General features: G+C 35.4%; 1 protein-coding gene across 5 annotated transcripts in view; it reads left to right on the top strand.

The window, feature by feature from the left end:
- The window catches only part of ARHGAP15 (Rho GTPase activating protein 15), a 598,478-nt gene that overhangs the window by 62,837 nt on the left and 517,411 nt on the right, over positions 1–18,230 (top strand). For 4 of the 5 annotated variants that reach the window (XM_037020776.2, XM_037020777.2, XM_037020774.2 and 1 more), the window contains one exon: positions 13,896–13,964. In XM_037020776.2, the coding sequence (XP_036876671.2) occupies positions 13,896–13,964 (69 nt within the window). Of the gene's footprint in view, positions 1–5,150; positions 5,264–13,895; positions 13,965–18,230 lie in introns of those variants that run through there. The other variant, XM_073241394.1, reaches the window with a different exon arrangement.

Consider the following 18,230-nt stretch of genomic DNA (forward strand, 5'->3'; position numbering starts at 1 on the left):
AACAAGAATGTAGTCGAAACATCCTTTGAGTTTTTCTATACCTGGAGATGTCCTTATTCAGTTGTGTCTTTTGATTGATAGTCTAATAAGATAAATAGTTCTAACTTGACAATATTTTCTCCTTAAATTTGGAAAGCATTCATCTAGATTCCAGTCAGTTTTAGAAAACTTTAACACCATTCTTCCTATCCTTTTGTATGTGATTTCTCTCTCTCTCTCACTTTCTACTTCCAGTGTTCTATAATTGACCTACTTATTAATTTATTAACTGGATAATTGGTAGACTTTTTCAATAAGAAACTCATGTTATAGAATTCTGGGATATTTTCTTATACTTTATTTTAAAATTTTTTCCCATACATTGTGTTTTTTTTATTTTTCTGGGTTTTCTTGTAAGGCTGATATTGAATTTCCTAGATTATTTTCTTATGTCTTCTTTTTATGATAAACTTTTTAAAATTTTTTTCTATTTCCTGACAAATTTATTATTCTTAGCCTATAAAACTTGTTGATTTAATATATTTATTTTTTAACTTCAAACGCCTCTCTTTATTATTGCTGTTCTTATTTTTATAAACCCTATATATTTTATCATAGTATTGTTTCCAAGAGAATTAAAAAAATTGATATTATTGAATTATTAATGAAAAATAACTAGTGTTTTTTCATATTTTTGTTATTATTTATGCTTATTTTGGTTTCCTTCTTATGTTTGCTTGTTTTTATATTGCTTGTCCATCTGGGGGCTTTTCCCCAAGATTTTAACTTCATTAAAGCAGAGGTCGTTTTATTCAGTCCTTAGAACAGTGCACTGTACATACTTGGTGTTTAATAAATAAATATATAATATAATATAATTTATTATATATATAAAGTGTGGTAATATAAAGCATGTACAATATAATATATAAGTATAATATAATTATAAACTATAATTATAAGTATGATATATATTATGTAGTAATATATTTCATACAGTAATTAATTTCTTAAAAACCATGCCTCCATGTTCATATTTTCAAAAGGGCCTCTAAGATGCTCTGTGTGTTTGGAGTTGGGGCACTGGGCTTGTTGACTGACAAGCTTCTCAGTAGAACACATAGAACATGCTAGCTTTTCATTGAGGTCATCCAAGGCTCAGCATGTGAAGGACTTTGTAGCCATTCAGTTTTCTAGAGAAGAGTCCTCAAGTCTTTTAGGTAAAGAGATTAACATTTTTGCCCCTGACATTTCTGGGAGAATGGTTAAGAATGGGGGTAAGGGCCCCATTGTTCAGCAGGCTGACATTAATACCCCACTTTACAGCCCCACACTCCTCTTTCCTCTGCAAGGCCAGGTGACCCATGTCAAGACTCCAGAAGCTGCCTGGTTCAGTGTCTGTTTCATGCAGTCTGAGAGCAGTAAGCTGGCATGTGTGATGAACGAGTCAAGCCGGGAGGCCAGTTGTTCTGAATGATGGCCATTGTAGGCTGTGTTGGCTTTGTCTTTCATGGTACCTGATGCTTCCAAGAGATGGCTTGGATTCTGTGAGTAAAGGAGGAATTATTAACTTTTTTGTCATTAAAATTTCCATCTTCTACTGATGCTTTTTTTATATTACAGAGTAATTATAACGTTTGCATACACTTTTTGTCTCCCAAGAATTTTTTGAAATATATCACCCACTTTTGCTCACATTTGATTAATATTCAAGATGGTTATAAAAATTCCTTATCTGAAACATGATGAAAAGAATAAGTAGGCACTTAGGTGTAAAATAATTGAGTGGAAGTGTGGTAAAGATTATTGCATATTTTGATCTGCAAACAGTACAATGTAATAATCAGGCAACAAAAATTGTTCATATCCACTTTGAGAAGCAGTAGATTCAGCATTTAAAAACTTCAGAGTAAGAATGGATAGGATTTGAGTCAGATGAATCTGGGTTAGCCAGCAGCCTTTAACCCTTACTAACTCTTCAGTCTTTTCCACTTGCCTTAGATTTATCATCTGTGCAATGAGGGCAGTAATCATAACTATTTCATTGTGGGAATAGTGCACTTGTTAGTGTACTTGTTAAATATCACTGGCTGAGGAACCAAACCACTGATTTGAATCCTGCCTCTTCTACTTAATAGTTGATTATATGTAGTCAAGCTCAATTCCTTTCAAAACTGTACTTTATTGACTCGATTTTGGTCTTTGAGGTAGAGAATAGTAGGATTTAGATTTAGGTGATGAGACTTAGGACTTTGAGTTGGTGATATAATAAGATGAGATTCTTTGGAATCATGGGAGGGGACGATGTATTTGCTTATGGAGGGGACATGGTTCATGGAGGGCCAGAGGTAGGACTGTGACAGAATTTTAAAGTGGTCATAGATTCCCACCTCCTGGTATGCATGCCCAATATAATTCCATCTCCTGGAGTGCTTAAAGGTTTTCTAATAAAATGCTCTCAAAGTGTCCTAGAAGGAAATGGTTGGAATTTCTTAAAATATAGAAAGAAACCATTTTAAAAGAGTTTCTAGAAGCATTGAAGAGTTCATAAGTACATTGGCTTATTGTTAATTACCCATTTACTAGAATATATTTACACCCATTTGCTAGAAGGGCTGCTGGAAGAGGAATAATAAAATTGATAGAGTGGAGATTATGATAGTGAAGACATACCATACGGTTGAGGCTGTGCATGCATTAATTTCCTTATTGCTAATGCAATCCTATGAGGAAAAAATGCTATACTATGCCATATTTTACAGCTGAGGAGTCAGAGGCATCAAGAGATGAAGTAATTTTCCCAGAAAGGAAGTCATAATAGAACATAGAGCTGTTCAAAATAATAATCTACATAATTGTGTTATGCTATTTAAAAGCAGAAATATATTTTATTATATATATAATAATAATAATAATATAATATATATATATGTATCTGTATCTCTATCTAAATCTATCTTCTCAGTTTTTTCCTCTAGAAGAGGAAGCTTCGTATGTCTTACATAGATCAGGGAAATATTATTTGACTAGTATCAGTAATTTCATTTGTACAGTAATGGGGGATCATTTTGAAAATTCAACCTTATTTCATTATGGATAGATGCCAAATCTCTTATGAGAAATTATGGAAGTTTATCTAGAAAAAACTACTGACTTGGTCCATATTTTGAAAGGAATGATGGATATGTTTCTAACAAGATATCATAGGGCAGGACTTAATAGACTATTCTAAGGTCTTGGTGAACTCAGTGAAATAACAAGTCACATGTATAAAGAGAAGCAATATAAAATTTGAAGTGACGCATAATATGTGTCCCATACTATACTAAGTTCAATGGCCCTTACCCTCAAGAGTCCCTAGATGGGCTATCTGCTTCTCTTCATGTTCAGTAAATGGGTAATATGTAATTCTTACCATTACATCCATGAAGGAAATGATTTGCTCTGGGAACTCTGTTATAGTATAATAATCAGATTGAGGAATTTTGGATAATTATACCCATTCTGTGTCTTTTTCATCAGAAACTCACCAGATAATTTTAGATTCAGTTTCCCATAAACATTGTTTCAAACTATATCTCTTCTTGGACTCATTCTTTTTTAAGAATACAAGTAAGCAAATGGTGTTAACTTGAAGGTCAGTCAGGAAAACAAGATGGAATATGTATCTTTTATGAAAATGTGCTGCCTTTGAGAGGTTTATTTCTTTTTTTTGATAGAAAAAAATGGCAGATTTTCTCTTAGAAACCATATGTTCTTGCATTTCTGATATCTGGAATCAGTAACTTGCCAGAAACATTCCCACTGAAAAGCCAGACTAACCCATGAAGGTGTCCAAAGAAGTCTGTTCTGATTACTGAAGATGTTGAACTAGTCTTGACTTCAAACAGTGGATATTTCCATACTTTAGTGGTATATGACAGCTCTATTCATTCCACAATGTCAAATGCTTTGGTTTTGGCCATTGGGTATTTATGCATTTCTGGCTAGGGGAGCAGAGAAGCCTAATTTGATTCTGGAGCCAAAAGTTTTTAGGCCCTGTTCCTTTGGAACTTGAACTGGAGGATTTTGGCACTGAATAAAGACTAGGACAGAGCAAGTACTCACACATAACTAACCTACTCAACAGAGCAAATTCAGGGAGAAAGATCATGCCTATACATTGGATAGCCATTCTCCAAGGCAGACTGACAGCGCCCTGAACTCAATCACCCTTAAATAAACACACGACTCTCACATGCCTTCCAGCAACTGCTTTCCGGGGCTGCCTGATTGGTCTGAGTGCCATGAGCCAGGCCGCACATGCAGCCATTACTGTAGTTCTTCCTTATGTCTGTCTGCTGTCTGCTAACAAGTGCTCATATGCTTTGGATCATTAAAGTCACAACCTCCTATGCCAATCTCGTACTCTCCATGGCTTTGCTGTAGATTGGAGAACTGCTATTTATGTTTATTTTTCTTTCCATTAGGACCTCCAGCAAGGGTTATTTCTGTGGTCTGAATATGATAGTCTGTCCCCTTGTCCCCAATGAGCATATAAATTGTGTTCCCATTAAGCTTGTTCTTTTTGCCTGATTTATTTCGTTTGCTGTTGTATTTGCCTTTTCAATGCAAGGCAAGTGATTTGTGCTGGAACTGCGACAGACAAAAAGTGCTATGACTCAAGCTATTTCTTGGTGCCGTTGCTATCTGTGAGAGGCCTGCTGTACTTACACCCATGCTAAATTTCTTCTGACAGACTCCAGGTGGTCAGGATTTTTACAATCCAATGCATTTCTGCGTTAGAACATGTCACTGTGGGCCGGGCACATTCTTGCCTTTCATCTTGCTGTTGGGAGCAGGTTGGGTCCATTTACACATCCACCTATACAAGGCCACATGTGTCCGCAGGTATGATCAAAGGTGTGGAAACACAAGTTTTCCTTTCAGAGAAGTCACAGAGGACAGATACTGTAGAAAGAGAGAAAAAAATTGTCACTTGTAGTATTATGCAGGCTGCCCATCTAAACTGATCATTGCCTGGCACCTACACACTAAGGGCAAGGATCCAGCCAACTTGTGAGTGGGCACCATGCCATTTGAGCAGATGGGCACGGAAGTCGGCAGCCAGTAGACCATGTATGTGCATCAGTGGTGGGTGGTGAGGGCACGATTCCCAGAGGAGAAGGCCTAACAGCTGTCTGGCCTGAGCCAACATACTTACGACCAAGGAAAAGTGCCATCCTTCAATCCTGCTGAGTTGGATTAACCTTCAGAACTAAATCTGCTTTTTCGGCAGCAGAAGGTGAGTTTGGGGTCTCTGAAAACTCAAAGAATAAATGAAGAAAGGAAACTGGGCTGCTCAGGGTATTTATGTGCCTATTTTAAATATTTGACCATAAGTGTTCATTCCTGAAAGAATGTCATAGTTATTAAAAGCTTTGCTTCCCACAATGCTTTTAGAAGTGCCTTTCCACACAGACAGAGCATTTTCATTTCCACCTTTGCATTTGAAATAACCATGTATAAGGAAAGGTGTCAGTAGACTATAGATATCTGAATGTGGGTAAATATTTTTGTCAAACTTTACATAGCATGGATCAAACTCGATGTGTCATGGGTTACAGCTTCCCAGAAGAGTGAATTTCTTCTTCAGTGACTTGTACCTGAAAAAGTAAGAAGTAAACTTGATATTTAAATTTTAACCCTTCGGGGCAAAAAAAATGACTTCATATCTGAGACTGAAAATAAAACCTGATTCTCGTTTGTTGACAATTTCCACACAGCTTAACATTATGAAACAGATATAAGTCGTTCCGGCCCAACAATGGTGATTTGGCAATGACATGTTTCATTTGGCTAAAAATAGACCATTTTTATATTTTAGAGCCTCCTAATTATTTATTTATTTTCTAGTTTGCTCTGTATTTGGGTGTTTGTGAGGTAGTCTTCTTGGTATTGCTTTCTGTTGTCTTGGATATTTTTATTTAAAAGATAGCATGTGACTTGAAGTTGGGGAGAAAATGTTTGCTTGGCCCAAGTGTTCTAGACATAAATCTATATATTTTTAATCTACTCTCTAAACTCTTTGCTTCTGTTTATGCCAACAGAGTAAAAATCTCTATCGTGTGGAATAAAAAGATGAATAAACTATTCTGACTGCTAATGGTAGTAACTTTAACTATGGCTCTAACAAATTATATGATATAACAAATCTAACAAATATATAATACCTTTGATCTAATACCATTAATAGTATTATGAGTAGAAAAAAATATTTATATGTCTATTTGACCCAGTTTTTTATTATATCCATTTGGAAATTCATAGCTAAATATAGATGAACCTACAAAGAAAAAAGTAAACAAAAAATTAAGATAATAGATAAATGCATATTGCATGAAAAAAATGTAGAAAATTGTATTATACAGGAATCTCTGTTTCCTGGTTCTGGTAGTTTTGTCTTAAGAGCACATTTGGAGAATAAATTGTGGTGTGTCCAAGTTTCATACAAATGACATCTCTCAGTCTGAAAAATTTCTTGGAGAAAAACCTTCTACTGAAAACATGCAAAAGGAAATGAGAGAACTAAAGGAAATACTGTGTAGCAATAAACAAAGAGGTGTGTGCTGTATGTAATTAGTTTTTATTTAAACAGGAAGGTGTGAGGCAGTTTGATTTTCTTCTTGGAGGAACACACATGTTTGGGACTAAATAAAGCAAGAGAAAGACATGAAAAAGTTCAATCATTTTGGCAAGTGCTTCCCTTTGGCTATCTGTGAGATAAATAAAAAATGTGGTTGAAGATGAATTTAACTCAACTAGACTTACCCCAGGATTGAAAGGCTGGTGAGTGCCGCAGGTGACCCAGATGCTGACCGAAGAATATTCAACAAACTAAGAAAAAAATGCTGATAAACTCGAATATGTCCTGCAGAAGGTTTTTGAGTCTTTCCGTTTCCTTTTCTGCTGGGGATAAAAGAGGTAATAGAGAGTGTCAGATTTCTGACTGACAAGGTACAACCCAAGTAGGCTTACAGAAAAGACAGACACAAGGCAGTTGCTTATGGATGCCCACTGTGGTCCTTGAATACAGTGACACTGTGGGCAGACGAGGGAGGAGAACGTAAATAGTAAACAATGTGCTGGTGGTATGATAATAAGGAACAAAAAAGAAGAATTTGGTTTTTCTATGATCTATGTCACTGCCACCTATTAGGACTATGAAAGATATATTTCATAGTGGTAGAATAGTTAATGAGACAGGGATGAACTTCACAGGTACCACAGATAAAAGTAGAAGAACAAATCCATGATAAGGTAACGCCTTTTCCCTTGTCTTTTCTCTCAAAAGTAGTTACCACATAAACATGATTTAAAAACTTAGATTAATGTTTATTATTGCTGAACAACTAAACTTTTGAGTACAAGGAATATTGGCTATGTTGCCACATTCCCCCCCCCCCAAAAAAAATCTTCACTAATTTGCCCTAATTTCTGATTGTAATAGCTTTAAGAAAAAGAATTTGGCAGAACAAATGAAAACTTGAACATGAGAATTGGGATACACCAAAAAAGAAAAAAAACTTTTAAGAAACTGTGAAGATAAAAACTAAACTTAACCACAGATTTGTTTCTGTTTTTTATCCAAGTATCCAGGGAGGTTGCTAATGGGAGGTATGCCTCAGAAAATGTACAGTGTCTGTGAAATGTTGGAACGAACTAATGCTTTTATCCAAATGATCTTATTTCAGTTCTAAGCCACAAGATATAAACGTTCATCAAAAATGGTAATCTATTTAAAATCAGAGCTATGTGGAATGTTTCATGTTTATGTATAACTTTCATAGTAGACCCTCCTACACAAGGAAAATAATATGCCCAAATTCTGTTATTTTTACAGTTTGTCATATATCAAGTAGTAGTTCCACCCGTAAGTTTCATATTTTTTAAATAGATAAAAATGAAAAGGAATGGAAGAAAAAAATGAAGGCACTTTGGAAAAGTGACTTTTCAAATCCTGTTTTGGGAGGAAAAGATACTGATAAACTTAATTATGATGCGTATTTTAATAATAAGAAAAAGGAATTTAATTTAAATTGCATTAAACATCTTGAATAGTTCAGTTTACCACTCTGCTTTGCACAATTAGAAAATTAAAGCACCTGGGGAGGGGCAGAGGACTGGAGAGAGTGGTGGGTGGAGATAGAGAAGGAAAGACTCATAGATTTGATGTAAAAGCATTTCAGTGATACATTCATTTGATATTGGCTTAAAAAAAATCTAAGTCAGAAGGCATTTGTATTTCCAATGATTTCAATGGTGGCTACAAATCATTCCCATTTACTGAGTATAATGATCAATATGAAGATGGCATCCTTGAAAAGAAGAGTCTGACTTTTTTTTTTACCTCAAAGGATGGGGCCCATCAACTCAAGTATTCATTGTGAAAGTTCAGTTGCTTAAGATTAAGAATATTGTGATAGAAAACAGTGAAAACATAACTATGTCACCTCCAAAGAAATTACTAAATGACATTCTAAGTAAATTGGCCAGAGAAACCTTAAATTGTTGAAGTCTCTTTTTCCTAAAATACCGGAAATAAATTGAGAAGTAGTAATTCATAAAATTCTCAAATGGGAATTGTAAAGTGATACTAAAACCAGTATTTTGTGATTTAAGAATATAAAAATTAGCAACAAAAATCAGGCTGTGAACACTTAAATATGTGGTAGATATGCATGCATGTCCACTTATGTTCAAGGGAGGTTCTGTATACTATTACAGAACATTTGGAAACTAAAAAGAAAGCAGACATACATAAAAACTGTATTTTAAGGTTTCCTCAGGAGAAATGCTTCTGTAATTTACAGAGAAAATCTTGTTAAAATAAAGTTGTGTCAAGCTACTGCTAATATTATTACTGCTATCCAAGTTTACAAAATTCAGTGATTAAGTATTGATTCCTGCAAAACTGAAAAGTCCCAAGATCAAATAATGGAGCCCCCCCATTGCCAGTATTCAGAAACTTATCCAGAAACAATTTGCAGAACAAAACATAGGATTTTGATATCAGATACATTTAAAATTTTTGAAATTCTTGGAAATAAATTAAGATTCTCTAAAGTGAAGTACTTTCCAATATTAACATTAGAGATATTTTATAATATCAACAAACAAGTTTATTGTTTACTATTAGAAATTACTGGCACTGGCATGTAAGTGTACTAAGTGTGAAGTGTTTACTGGCTAAAATGAATAGTTCATGATAAGTAGTAATAGTTCATGTCTTAAGTAGTAATGTTTCTCAAAAAAGTTTCCCATAATAATTGGCAATATGTTCAGATACTACTAATAAGCTATTGTTAAGTAATTATAAGATAAGTACTATAAGATTTTGTGTTATGTTTATACTGTGGCTTAGGAGAGCCTTTTTTTCCCTTCAAACTTATCTCGTAAGATTTTGATTGACTTCCAGTTTCCTTTATAATTATTATTTGAATTAAGTATATCACATAAACATAGTTCTGAAATATCCTAACTTTTCTTGGTATCTATGTAAGACAACTGAATAATTTTGAATCAAGAATTTCCTAAATGATAAGTCTCAGTGTAATCTGATTTGCGATGATAACATATTTCTGTGCCTAATGCTTAACTGAAAAGAATATTACAGCAAAAGACAGGTGATAAAAGTTTTTTCCCCTCACATCTGCATAACTTGGTTGAACATGATAGATTGGCTAGCTTATTGATTTAGGCATGATCAGCAATATTACTTTCCCTAAAGGAATACTAAGATGATTCATAACAGATTTAAAACCTGATTTCTGTCTTCCTATGTAAACATGTAAAAATTCATGTTGGACTTTATTCAAGTTTCTACCTTAGAAAAATCCTCTTATGTGCATGGGGCTTCTCATTTGTAGTTCCCCAAGAATGTAGTGACCACCTTTTTATGTATATATTTATATTGTTGAAGAAGCAATAAAATGCAATAGTTGAGGACTTAGATCCAAGTTAAAATATCACCCATGCATTTTACTAGCTATAGATATTCAACTTATTTAAACTGTCTGTATCTGTGTTTCCACATTTATGAAAAGCTGGTGAGAATTAAATGTTAATATCTGTAAAACATTTAGAATAGGGTCTTGCAAATAATAAGCACTCAATAATGTTAGCAGTTAATATTATCACTGTATCATTTCTCAATTTGAATTCTTGTTTATACCATGGACCCAATGGTTCTTTTTAAGGGCAAAAAGCCTGTGCTCAGTAACTGGTCTTTTCTGTTCTAATTTCTTCTCATTAAAATTTGTCTCTCAAATTTCAGTCATTCACTAAGTATTTTATGTTTTTCCATATTTCATATTAAATATTAATTATACTTAATTTTTATTTTAATTGAATATGTATTTATATCACTAGTAAATGGAGTTGATATGATAAATTATTCTAATACACCTTAAGATTATGTAAATAATAATTAAAATTTATACATTCATCAGCTAAAATACTCTCTTGTGCCTTTGGCAACATGTACACAACCATTCTGAACTGTTGCCTTATAGGAAAGCTTTCTGTAAGTGACTAGAGTGGGACTCTTTAGTGAATGGCAGGCCACCACACCCATCAAAATCTACTAGTGGTAGGACAAAAGATAGCCTGGACTTGGCCACTGAAGCAATGGTAAATCTGACACAGGTGAATGCCCCGGAGACTGTTCGTCAACATTGTGGAAACATTTACCTGCTACTACTTCCTCTGACATTTAAAGCTTGAGGTACTCTGCATGCTAGGAGAATGATTTTTACTCCAAGACTTGAAATCTAACAAGGCTTCAGGGAAATGGAACAAGAAAACTGCCTCCACCCCAGAAATCCCCTACCCTTAAAAATTGAATGTAAGACATTATTAAATTTTCAGTGAAGATTATAAATCTTAGTATAATGAGTAATAGTTAAGAATAGTTAGTTTCTAAATGTGTAGCAGTATAAAGTAAATTCCTGGTTCCTTAAAATGTTTAAATACTTAATGTAGTGTGTGTGTGTGTGTGTGTGTGTGTGTGTGTGTGTATCTACTCTATTGAGACACTGAAATATCAGTGAATAAGAAGTGTGAGGTTTTAGTTTCTAGAAACACTCTCTTTATTCTGCTCTCACCTTCCTATGCAAAAGCTCTTTCATTTCAACATTGATTGAGATCAACTATGGTTATCTTATTTAGGATAATGCTAACAGCAGTAAAATTCTCTAACATATATGATTGCTCCAAGAGATAGAAATTTGTTTTTCACAATAGAGCAGTTTACAAGGAAGTTTACAACAGGAATTCTATATTCACTGCAATTTTTCTCTGACTATAAAATTATTCCAAAATAAAAAGTTTACTAATTAAAAAAGTGAGTTTTCCTGGCCTATGTTTATCTTTTCTCCACATGGTGATTCAGGGCCTTCTGTCTTGCATCTGCATCCTTCCCTAGAGCCTCATTCAATGTTCACTCCCAGCCAGTACATGAGAAATGGAACATGGAGAGGAAGCCTTCACTGGTTGGGTGGGGAGTTGTCCTTAGTGTTCTTGCTCACATTCTATTGGTCTGAACTAGTCCCATAGTCACTCCTAACTTCAAAACAGGCTGAGAAATGCAGTCTAGATGTGTGTCCTGGGAAAAGAGGACAGAATTTTGAGCAACCAAAAGACTTTGCCACAGTGTTCCCTCCCCTTCACCATACATCAATTTGTACCTGTCTTCCAACACTTAGAAACACATCCATCCACCTCCCCAAGGCAACAACCAAAAGTCCCATCCAGTTACTACATCAAGCTCCAATTCCAGAGTCTCTGGTGATGAATTATTTTATCCATCTGGCCCAATTTCTCACCAGTGGGTTAAAGGTTTAGAACTTCAAAAATAAATTCTCTGTCCTGCTTTCCCTTCTACATCCAAAAGACAAGAATGGAGCAAGAGCTTGATAACTAGAAACAAAAAAGCAAAACCCCCTCTCATTTGTAAAGGAAAGATGTAAACAGTCAACAGTCACTTAGCGAAATGATCATTAGAGCCTGCTAGGCAGGCCCTGGGACACCCCTGCCCTGGCAGCAGAGTCAGTCCCTGCCTCTCTTTTCTGGGATAAGTGTTTCCATTGTTCTCCAGCATTTCTGGCTCTACTCCCCAGAGGCTCTTCTTCTCCATTGGCATCCACGGGCCACATGTAAAGTGAGCTTCAAAGGGAAAGGTCTCCTTGGAGGTTGTACTACCTTCATAATCCAGTTTTTGTGGAGCAAATACAGTGTTAGGGGTTGTATAGAGTCACAGGAGTTTTAGGACAGCCTTCTGGTTTCTTTGGTAACACAATTCCCACAAAATGTTAGGAGGTATTTATCAAATGATTTCAGTCAGACACGTGTGCCAGTAACCAGAGGCAAAGGCATCCGCAGGTCTTTTCTAGACATAGCACTTCTTTATTCTAGGCATAGGCCTGCTTTATTCCTCTAATTCCTCACGCTCCTCTCCCGGACTCTCCCTCTCTCTCATTCTTTATCCTCCCACTTCGCTGTCCCTTTCTCCCTCCCCTGCCTGCCTCTTTCATGTAAAATATGATTCCCTTCTTAAATGAATCCAAATGTGGCTGTTTACCTGTGCACTCTTATGAAATTATCCTCTTTTAAATAATTAAACATGAAAATTCCTGTTTAGTGAAATAATATTATTAATGAGAGCTTCTTTTTGTGTTGTCAGACAATACAATAGTTAATTATAAATATCTTCTCTTCATGTTTTTGTCTTAATATAGAATCTGTCTATGATGTTTCTTTAGGAGAAATAAAAATAAGACGTTCTTTTTAATTGAAGTGTAGTTGATATACAATCTTATATTGTTTTCAAGTATACAACACAGTGGTTCACCGCTTACCCATACTCTTAAATCCTCACCCCAACTAGTGCAGCTACTGTCTGTCATCAGAGGAAGATGTTACAGAATCATTGGCTATTTTAACAATAAGCCATTTAAAAAAAATCTATTCCTGAAACACTTACCATTTGATTACTGTGTTTTTAAGCACATCCGGATAATAGTGAAAGGCATAAAAATTAATAGAACATTGACTCTAACAAAGCTGAATTCACATCATATCATAAATACAAAGGTTTCAATATTAAATATTTTGTTATCACAGCATTACAGATTACTCTGAAATACAGAGGTGTAAAATAATGATTTTTTATGCTTATAGAATCTGGTCAAAAATTCAGATAAGGTATAGCAGAAATAGCTTGTCTCTACTCCCTAGTGTTTGAGGTCTTTGCTGGGAAGACTTGCAGGCTAGGGGTGACTCTGGCTAGGAGAGGGAATAGTCAGGAAACTGTTTAACTCCCATTGGTTGGCGATTGATACTGGCCATATCTGCTGGAGCCTCAGCCAGTCAGTCAGAAAGAAGCCTCTGAGGCCTTTCCCATGGTCTCTCTGTGGGAGGTGATTTGAGCTTCCTCACAACATGGTGACTCTTTTCCAAAGGTGAGGGTTCCACATGAACAAGGGGAAGTTCATAGCATTTTTATGTTCTAATATTCGAAGTCATGTAGTGTCACTTTTTCCTTACTTTTTGGTTAAAGCAGACATGAAGGTCTGCCCAGGTTTAAAATGAAAGGAAATAGACCCTATCACTTGATAGAAGGGCTGTCAAGGTTGTATGAAAAGAAGAGCACATGAAATAGGAGTTATTGGTATAGTCAGCTATCTTTGAGTGCATATTTTATTCAGGTTAGTTAATGTCCAAAACATTACTATCTGTTTTTATTCTCTTTCTTAAATGGATCCAAATATGGCTGTTTACCTGTGCCCTCTTACTAAATTATTCTCTTTTAAATAATTTAAAGGTCTTTTTTCAGGAAATATCATATAATAGTATCAAATTTCAATTATTTTTTGCAGATATCCCGGCACAAAAGAAATCATTCACAGCACATCTTAAAAGATGTCATTCCTCCACTGGAACAATTGGTAAGTGATTATTTTACTCCAGTATCATATTATCTACCTACTGCTACAAACTGAAGTGTCCTAAACTCAGCAACTTAAAACAACATACATTATTCTCTCATTATTTTTGAGGGTCAGGAATCTGAGCATGGTTCAGCAGAGTCCCCTAGCACAGAGTCTCTCAAAAGGTTGCAGTCATTTAAGCCAGATGTGGGGTCATATCTGAAGGCTTGACTGGGGAAAGATCTACTTTCCAGCTCCTGTTCATGGTTGTTGGCTGGGCTCAGCTCCTGCAGGGCTGCTGTCCAGAGGCCGCTCTCAGGTCCCTGCCACATGGGCTTCTCCAGCATGGCAGCTCGCCTCTTCCAAGCTTGCAAACTGAGTAGGCAAATCAATCTGCTAGCAAGAGGGAGGTTGAAATCTCTTCTAACCTAATCATGGAAGTGATAGCCCATCAATTTTGCTATGTTCTCTTGGTCAGAACAACTCATAAATTCCAGTCTACCCTCAAAGAGAAGGGATAGCACAAGGCTGTGACTAACAGGAAACAGAGGTTATTTGGGCTTACTATAAAATTTGAAAAGTTTCATAAGGAAAAATTAATCCCGTACTGTTAGATTCTAAGTCCATGAAAGCAGGGGTTTCTTTCTTCTTTCATTTTTGCTTATTATTGTACCCAAATGACTAGAAGAGTGACTGAAATATTGTAAATAACATGAAGGAATGAGGTATTAGAGATACCTTAAAAGCACAAAAGCCCAAACTTTTGGGCTTTTTTCCATTAATGATAACTTCCAATACTCCTTTCTATTAATGACCTCCTTTTTGATAAATATAATGTCCCTTTGCTCTATGCTTATCCTTTCTCTTGTATTTCACATTGTCAACACGCTTCCAGTTCCTCTGGCTTACAGGAACTACACTGTGATGACTTTATTCCTATCTATCTCCAGTTATCCCATCCCTGTTTTCTTTGGGCTTTCTCATCCTCAGTACCAAAAATATTTCTATTCTTGGTCAAGTTTTCTTATTTTGTTTTTCTTTGCATGTTCCAGATCCCTCATCTCCACTCCAGCTATTACTCCATTACTCTGCTTAGCTTTAGAATAAGAATTCCTTACAAGGATTGTTTACCTTTACTGTTGTTAATTTCTCTCCTCTATCTCCTACGTAAACTTCATTTTGTTGCTTTTGTCCCAGCCTCTCACCTCCTATCAAGGTCATCTGCTGCTTCCATATTGCTAAATCTATTGGTATGGTCTCAGTTCTCTTCTTACTAGATCAATCTGAGAATTTAACCCAATTGATAACCTCTTCTTTTTGAAATATTTTTCCTCACATAGCTAGCAGTAAAACACTTTTCCATAAATATCCAATTAATTCAATGGCCACATTTCCTTTGCTGGAGTTCAGTTCTTAACTTTTCTTCTTTCTCTCCATAATCATTCCCTAGAGCATGTCAGTCTGTACTCTGCTTTTATATATCATGTTCCATACACTAACCAATTCTCTAGCATGGATGTCCCTGCTCTAAACTCAGTACTGTATATTACAGTGTTTTCACTATACATTTAACAAACGTTTCAAACTTAACATATCCTAAACTTCTAATTTTCTTCCAGACCTACTTCTCCCAGTCTTCTCCATGTCATAAGATGCTAATTCCATTCTTCCAAGTGCTTCAAAACTCTTAAAGTCATCTTTGACTCTCTTTTTTTTCCCCCATAAGGTAAACATCAGAAAACACTGTTTGCTTTATCATTAAAATACATCTGAACCAGCTCACTTCTGCCCACCTTTTGTGATGTTCTCGCTCACCTGGTTTACTGCAGTGGCCTGCTAATGGATGTGCTCGCCTTCACCCCTGCTCTCTGTCTTTAATATTCAATCCAAAAGCCAAAGTGATCTTGTTCAATGTAAGTTAGGTCATGTCTTCCTGGTACAAAATAAATCATTTAGTGCCCAGAAACGTGTAAGGTTCATTCCTTCATTTGCTTTATATTCCTGTTCAAATATCACCTTTAAAGCTAGGTCTTTCCTAATTCCCCATTAAAAACAAACAACAAACAAACCCATCATCTCTATCCACTCCTTTTCTCTTACCTTGATTTAACTTTCTCCAGAGAACCTACCACCGTGTAGCACATGCTACGATTTCTATTTGTTTGTCATCTCTTTCAAATGTTCTGTGAGAGCAGGGGTACCGTCTCCTCTGCTCACAACTCTATTCCCATAATTAAAACAATGACTAAAATACATAAGAACTCAGTAAAGGTGTGTTGAATGAATGTACAAGTGAAACACTTATGGCTTTCGTGTTTATTCCAAGCATATAACACATGGTTATTTGCTGACTTTCTCTTCATTCCCTCTCTCTGCATCTTGAAGTGCTCCTAGTCATTTGTTCTACTAGGTCCTCATGTCATCTTAGAAGTGAAATCTCCTGGATGGAACCCCTCATCACTTCCTCCCAAACTGATTGCCCTTTCCTTGGGCCCATCTCCATTAGGAGCAAACATTTATCTAGGCTTAGAACACATTTTCTTGGATCCTTTACTTTCTCAGTGACCCTTTACATAAGCCACCATTTTCTGAAGCAGTTTCTCTACAGTGGACATCATGGCCACATATTCTCCATGTGGACACACATGCCCCTGGCTGAGGCCTTCAGAGGCTTCTGAGCTTACTGCCTGCCTCTGCCAGCCCCCTGAGCCCCACCTTGTTCATCACTGCTGCCGTGTAGCAATTCTACACCAACATTCTTTAAGCAGTACCTTCACTATTTCATTCTCCTTCTCAAAACTTTCAACAGCTTCCTACTTTCTACAGAATTGAGTCTACAGACCTCACTCATAGACCCTAATTTACCTTATTTATTATCTATTCTCAAATACATACTTTCAAGCTAGGAATAGTAACATGATTAAGACATGACTCTTAGTCAGAAAGCCCTCGGATTTTCTGTAACAATTTTAGTTCCTTCATCTTGGTATTCTTTGTGTTATTCAGTCTTTCACGGGTAACAGAATTGTCCCGTGGCTAGATTACAAATGCTCTGAAGTTAGGGGTCATGACTTGTATTTTCTTTACTGTTTTGTCCTTCCCCTTCCACTGCTTTTATCACTAGCGTTAGTTCAGAAAAGACGTATTTGCCAATGGACATAATAATAATACATTAAAGGTTCATTAAACTTTTTGATTCTGATATTAATAACTATGTGTCTACTATTCATAATGAAAGTCAATTTTTCAATACATAACAGTATTTTTTTTCAAAATTAATTACTCCAGGTCTCAACTTTTTTTTCTGGCAAGTACTTCTCTGATTCCTCAAATTTGAATCAGGTAGCCCTTCTTTATTCTGCTTTTATTCTATTCTCTCCTCATTCTGTGGTAGCTTGACCTTGCTTTTATCCCTAATCACACTAAAATTGCCTGTTTCCTTTGTTATCTCTTTTACTGAACTATAAGCTATTTGAGGGGAGGGTTATGCTATAGACACTGTTTTATTATTAGAATTTCATAGAAGGCCTAGCACAGTGTATCTGTCCAATGAAGAGAATAGTAATTGTGTTTCTTTTCAATAAATCTGGATTACAGGATAATAAACTACATAGAAATAATTATGTAGAGATGCATATTTTAATTATAGCACATGCAAATGTTCTCTCTGAAGTACGTGATGAAATGTGGCAAAAGTTAGACTGAAAATGGAGTTATGTGAGTGTGTATATATAATAAACATATATATGCAATTATATATATAACTATGTGCAAATATATATGCAATTACATTTGAATAATGCCTTAAGGCATCTCAAAAATTTTACAGAATATATATGTAAACTCTGAAATTTAGAAATTCAAATAATGGTTATTAATCAAATTTAATCAATATTTAATGATGTGCTTGTGTTATGCCATTATATCAAGTAGAGACTAGTATTAAAGAAATAATTAGAATATTAAGAAATAGTTTTCTCAATTTACCTTCCTAATATAAAGGTTATTTATTGGTGTAATGGCTGTAAGTTTGCTGTCTTGGCTCTGTAGCCTTGGTTCTTAATAAATGAAACTCATTTTGAATATTCCAAATTATTAATAGATAATATGTCTCTATGCTCAGTATTCTATCCTGCTAAATAGAGGCACTGTTAAATAGAAGGAAAAACCAATAATTTGTTAGTCTCCTCAGCTCCCAATTTCTCTAAATCTCTTTCTCTACCCCCTTTTCTCTCTCTCTGCTCTGCACGCACACTGCCCTATAAGCTCTTGGAACTAACGGTC

This window comes from Manis javanica, chromosome 7 (assembly GCF_040802235.1).
Source record: "Manis javanica isolate MJ-LG chromosome 7, MJ_LKY, whole genome shotgun sequence".
Taxonomy (NCBI): domain Eukaryota; kingdom Metazoa; phylum Chordata; class Mammalia; order Pholidota; family Manidae; genus Manis; species Manis javanica.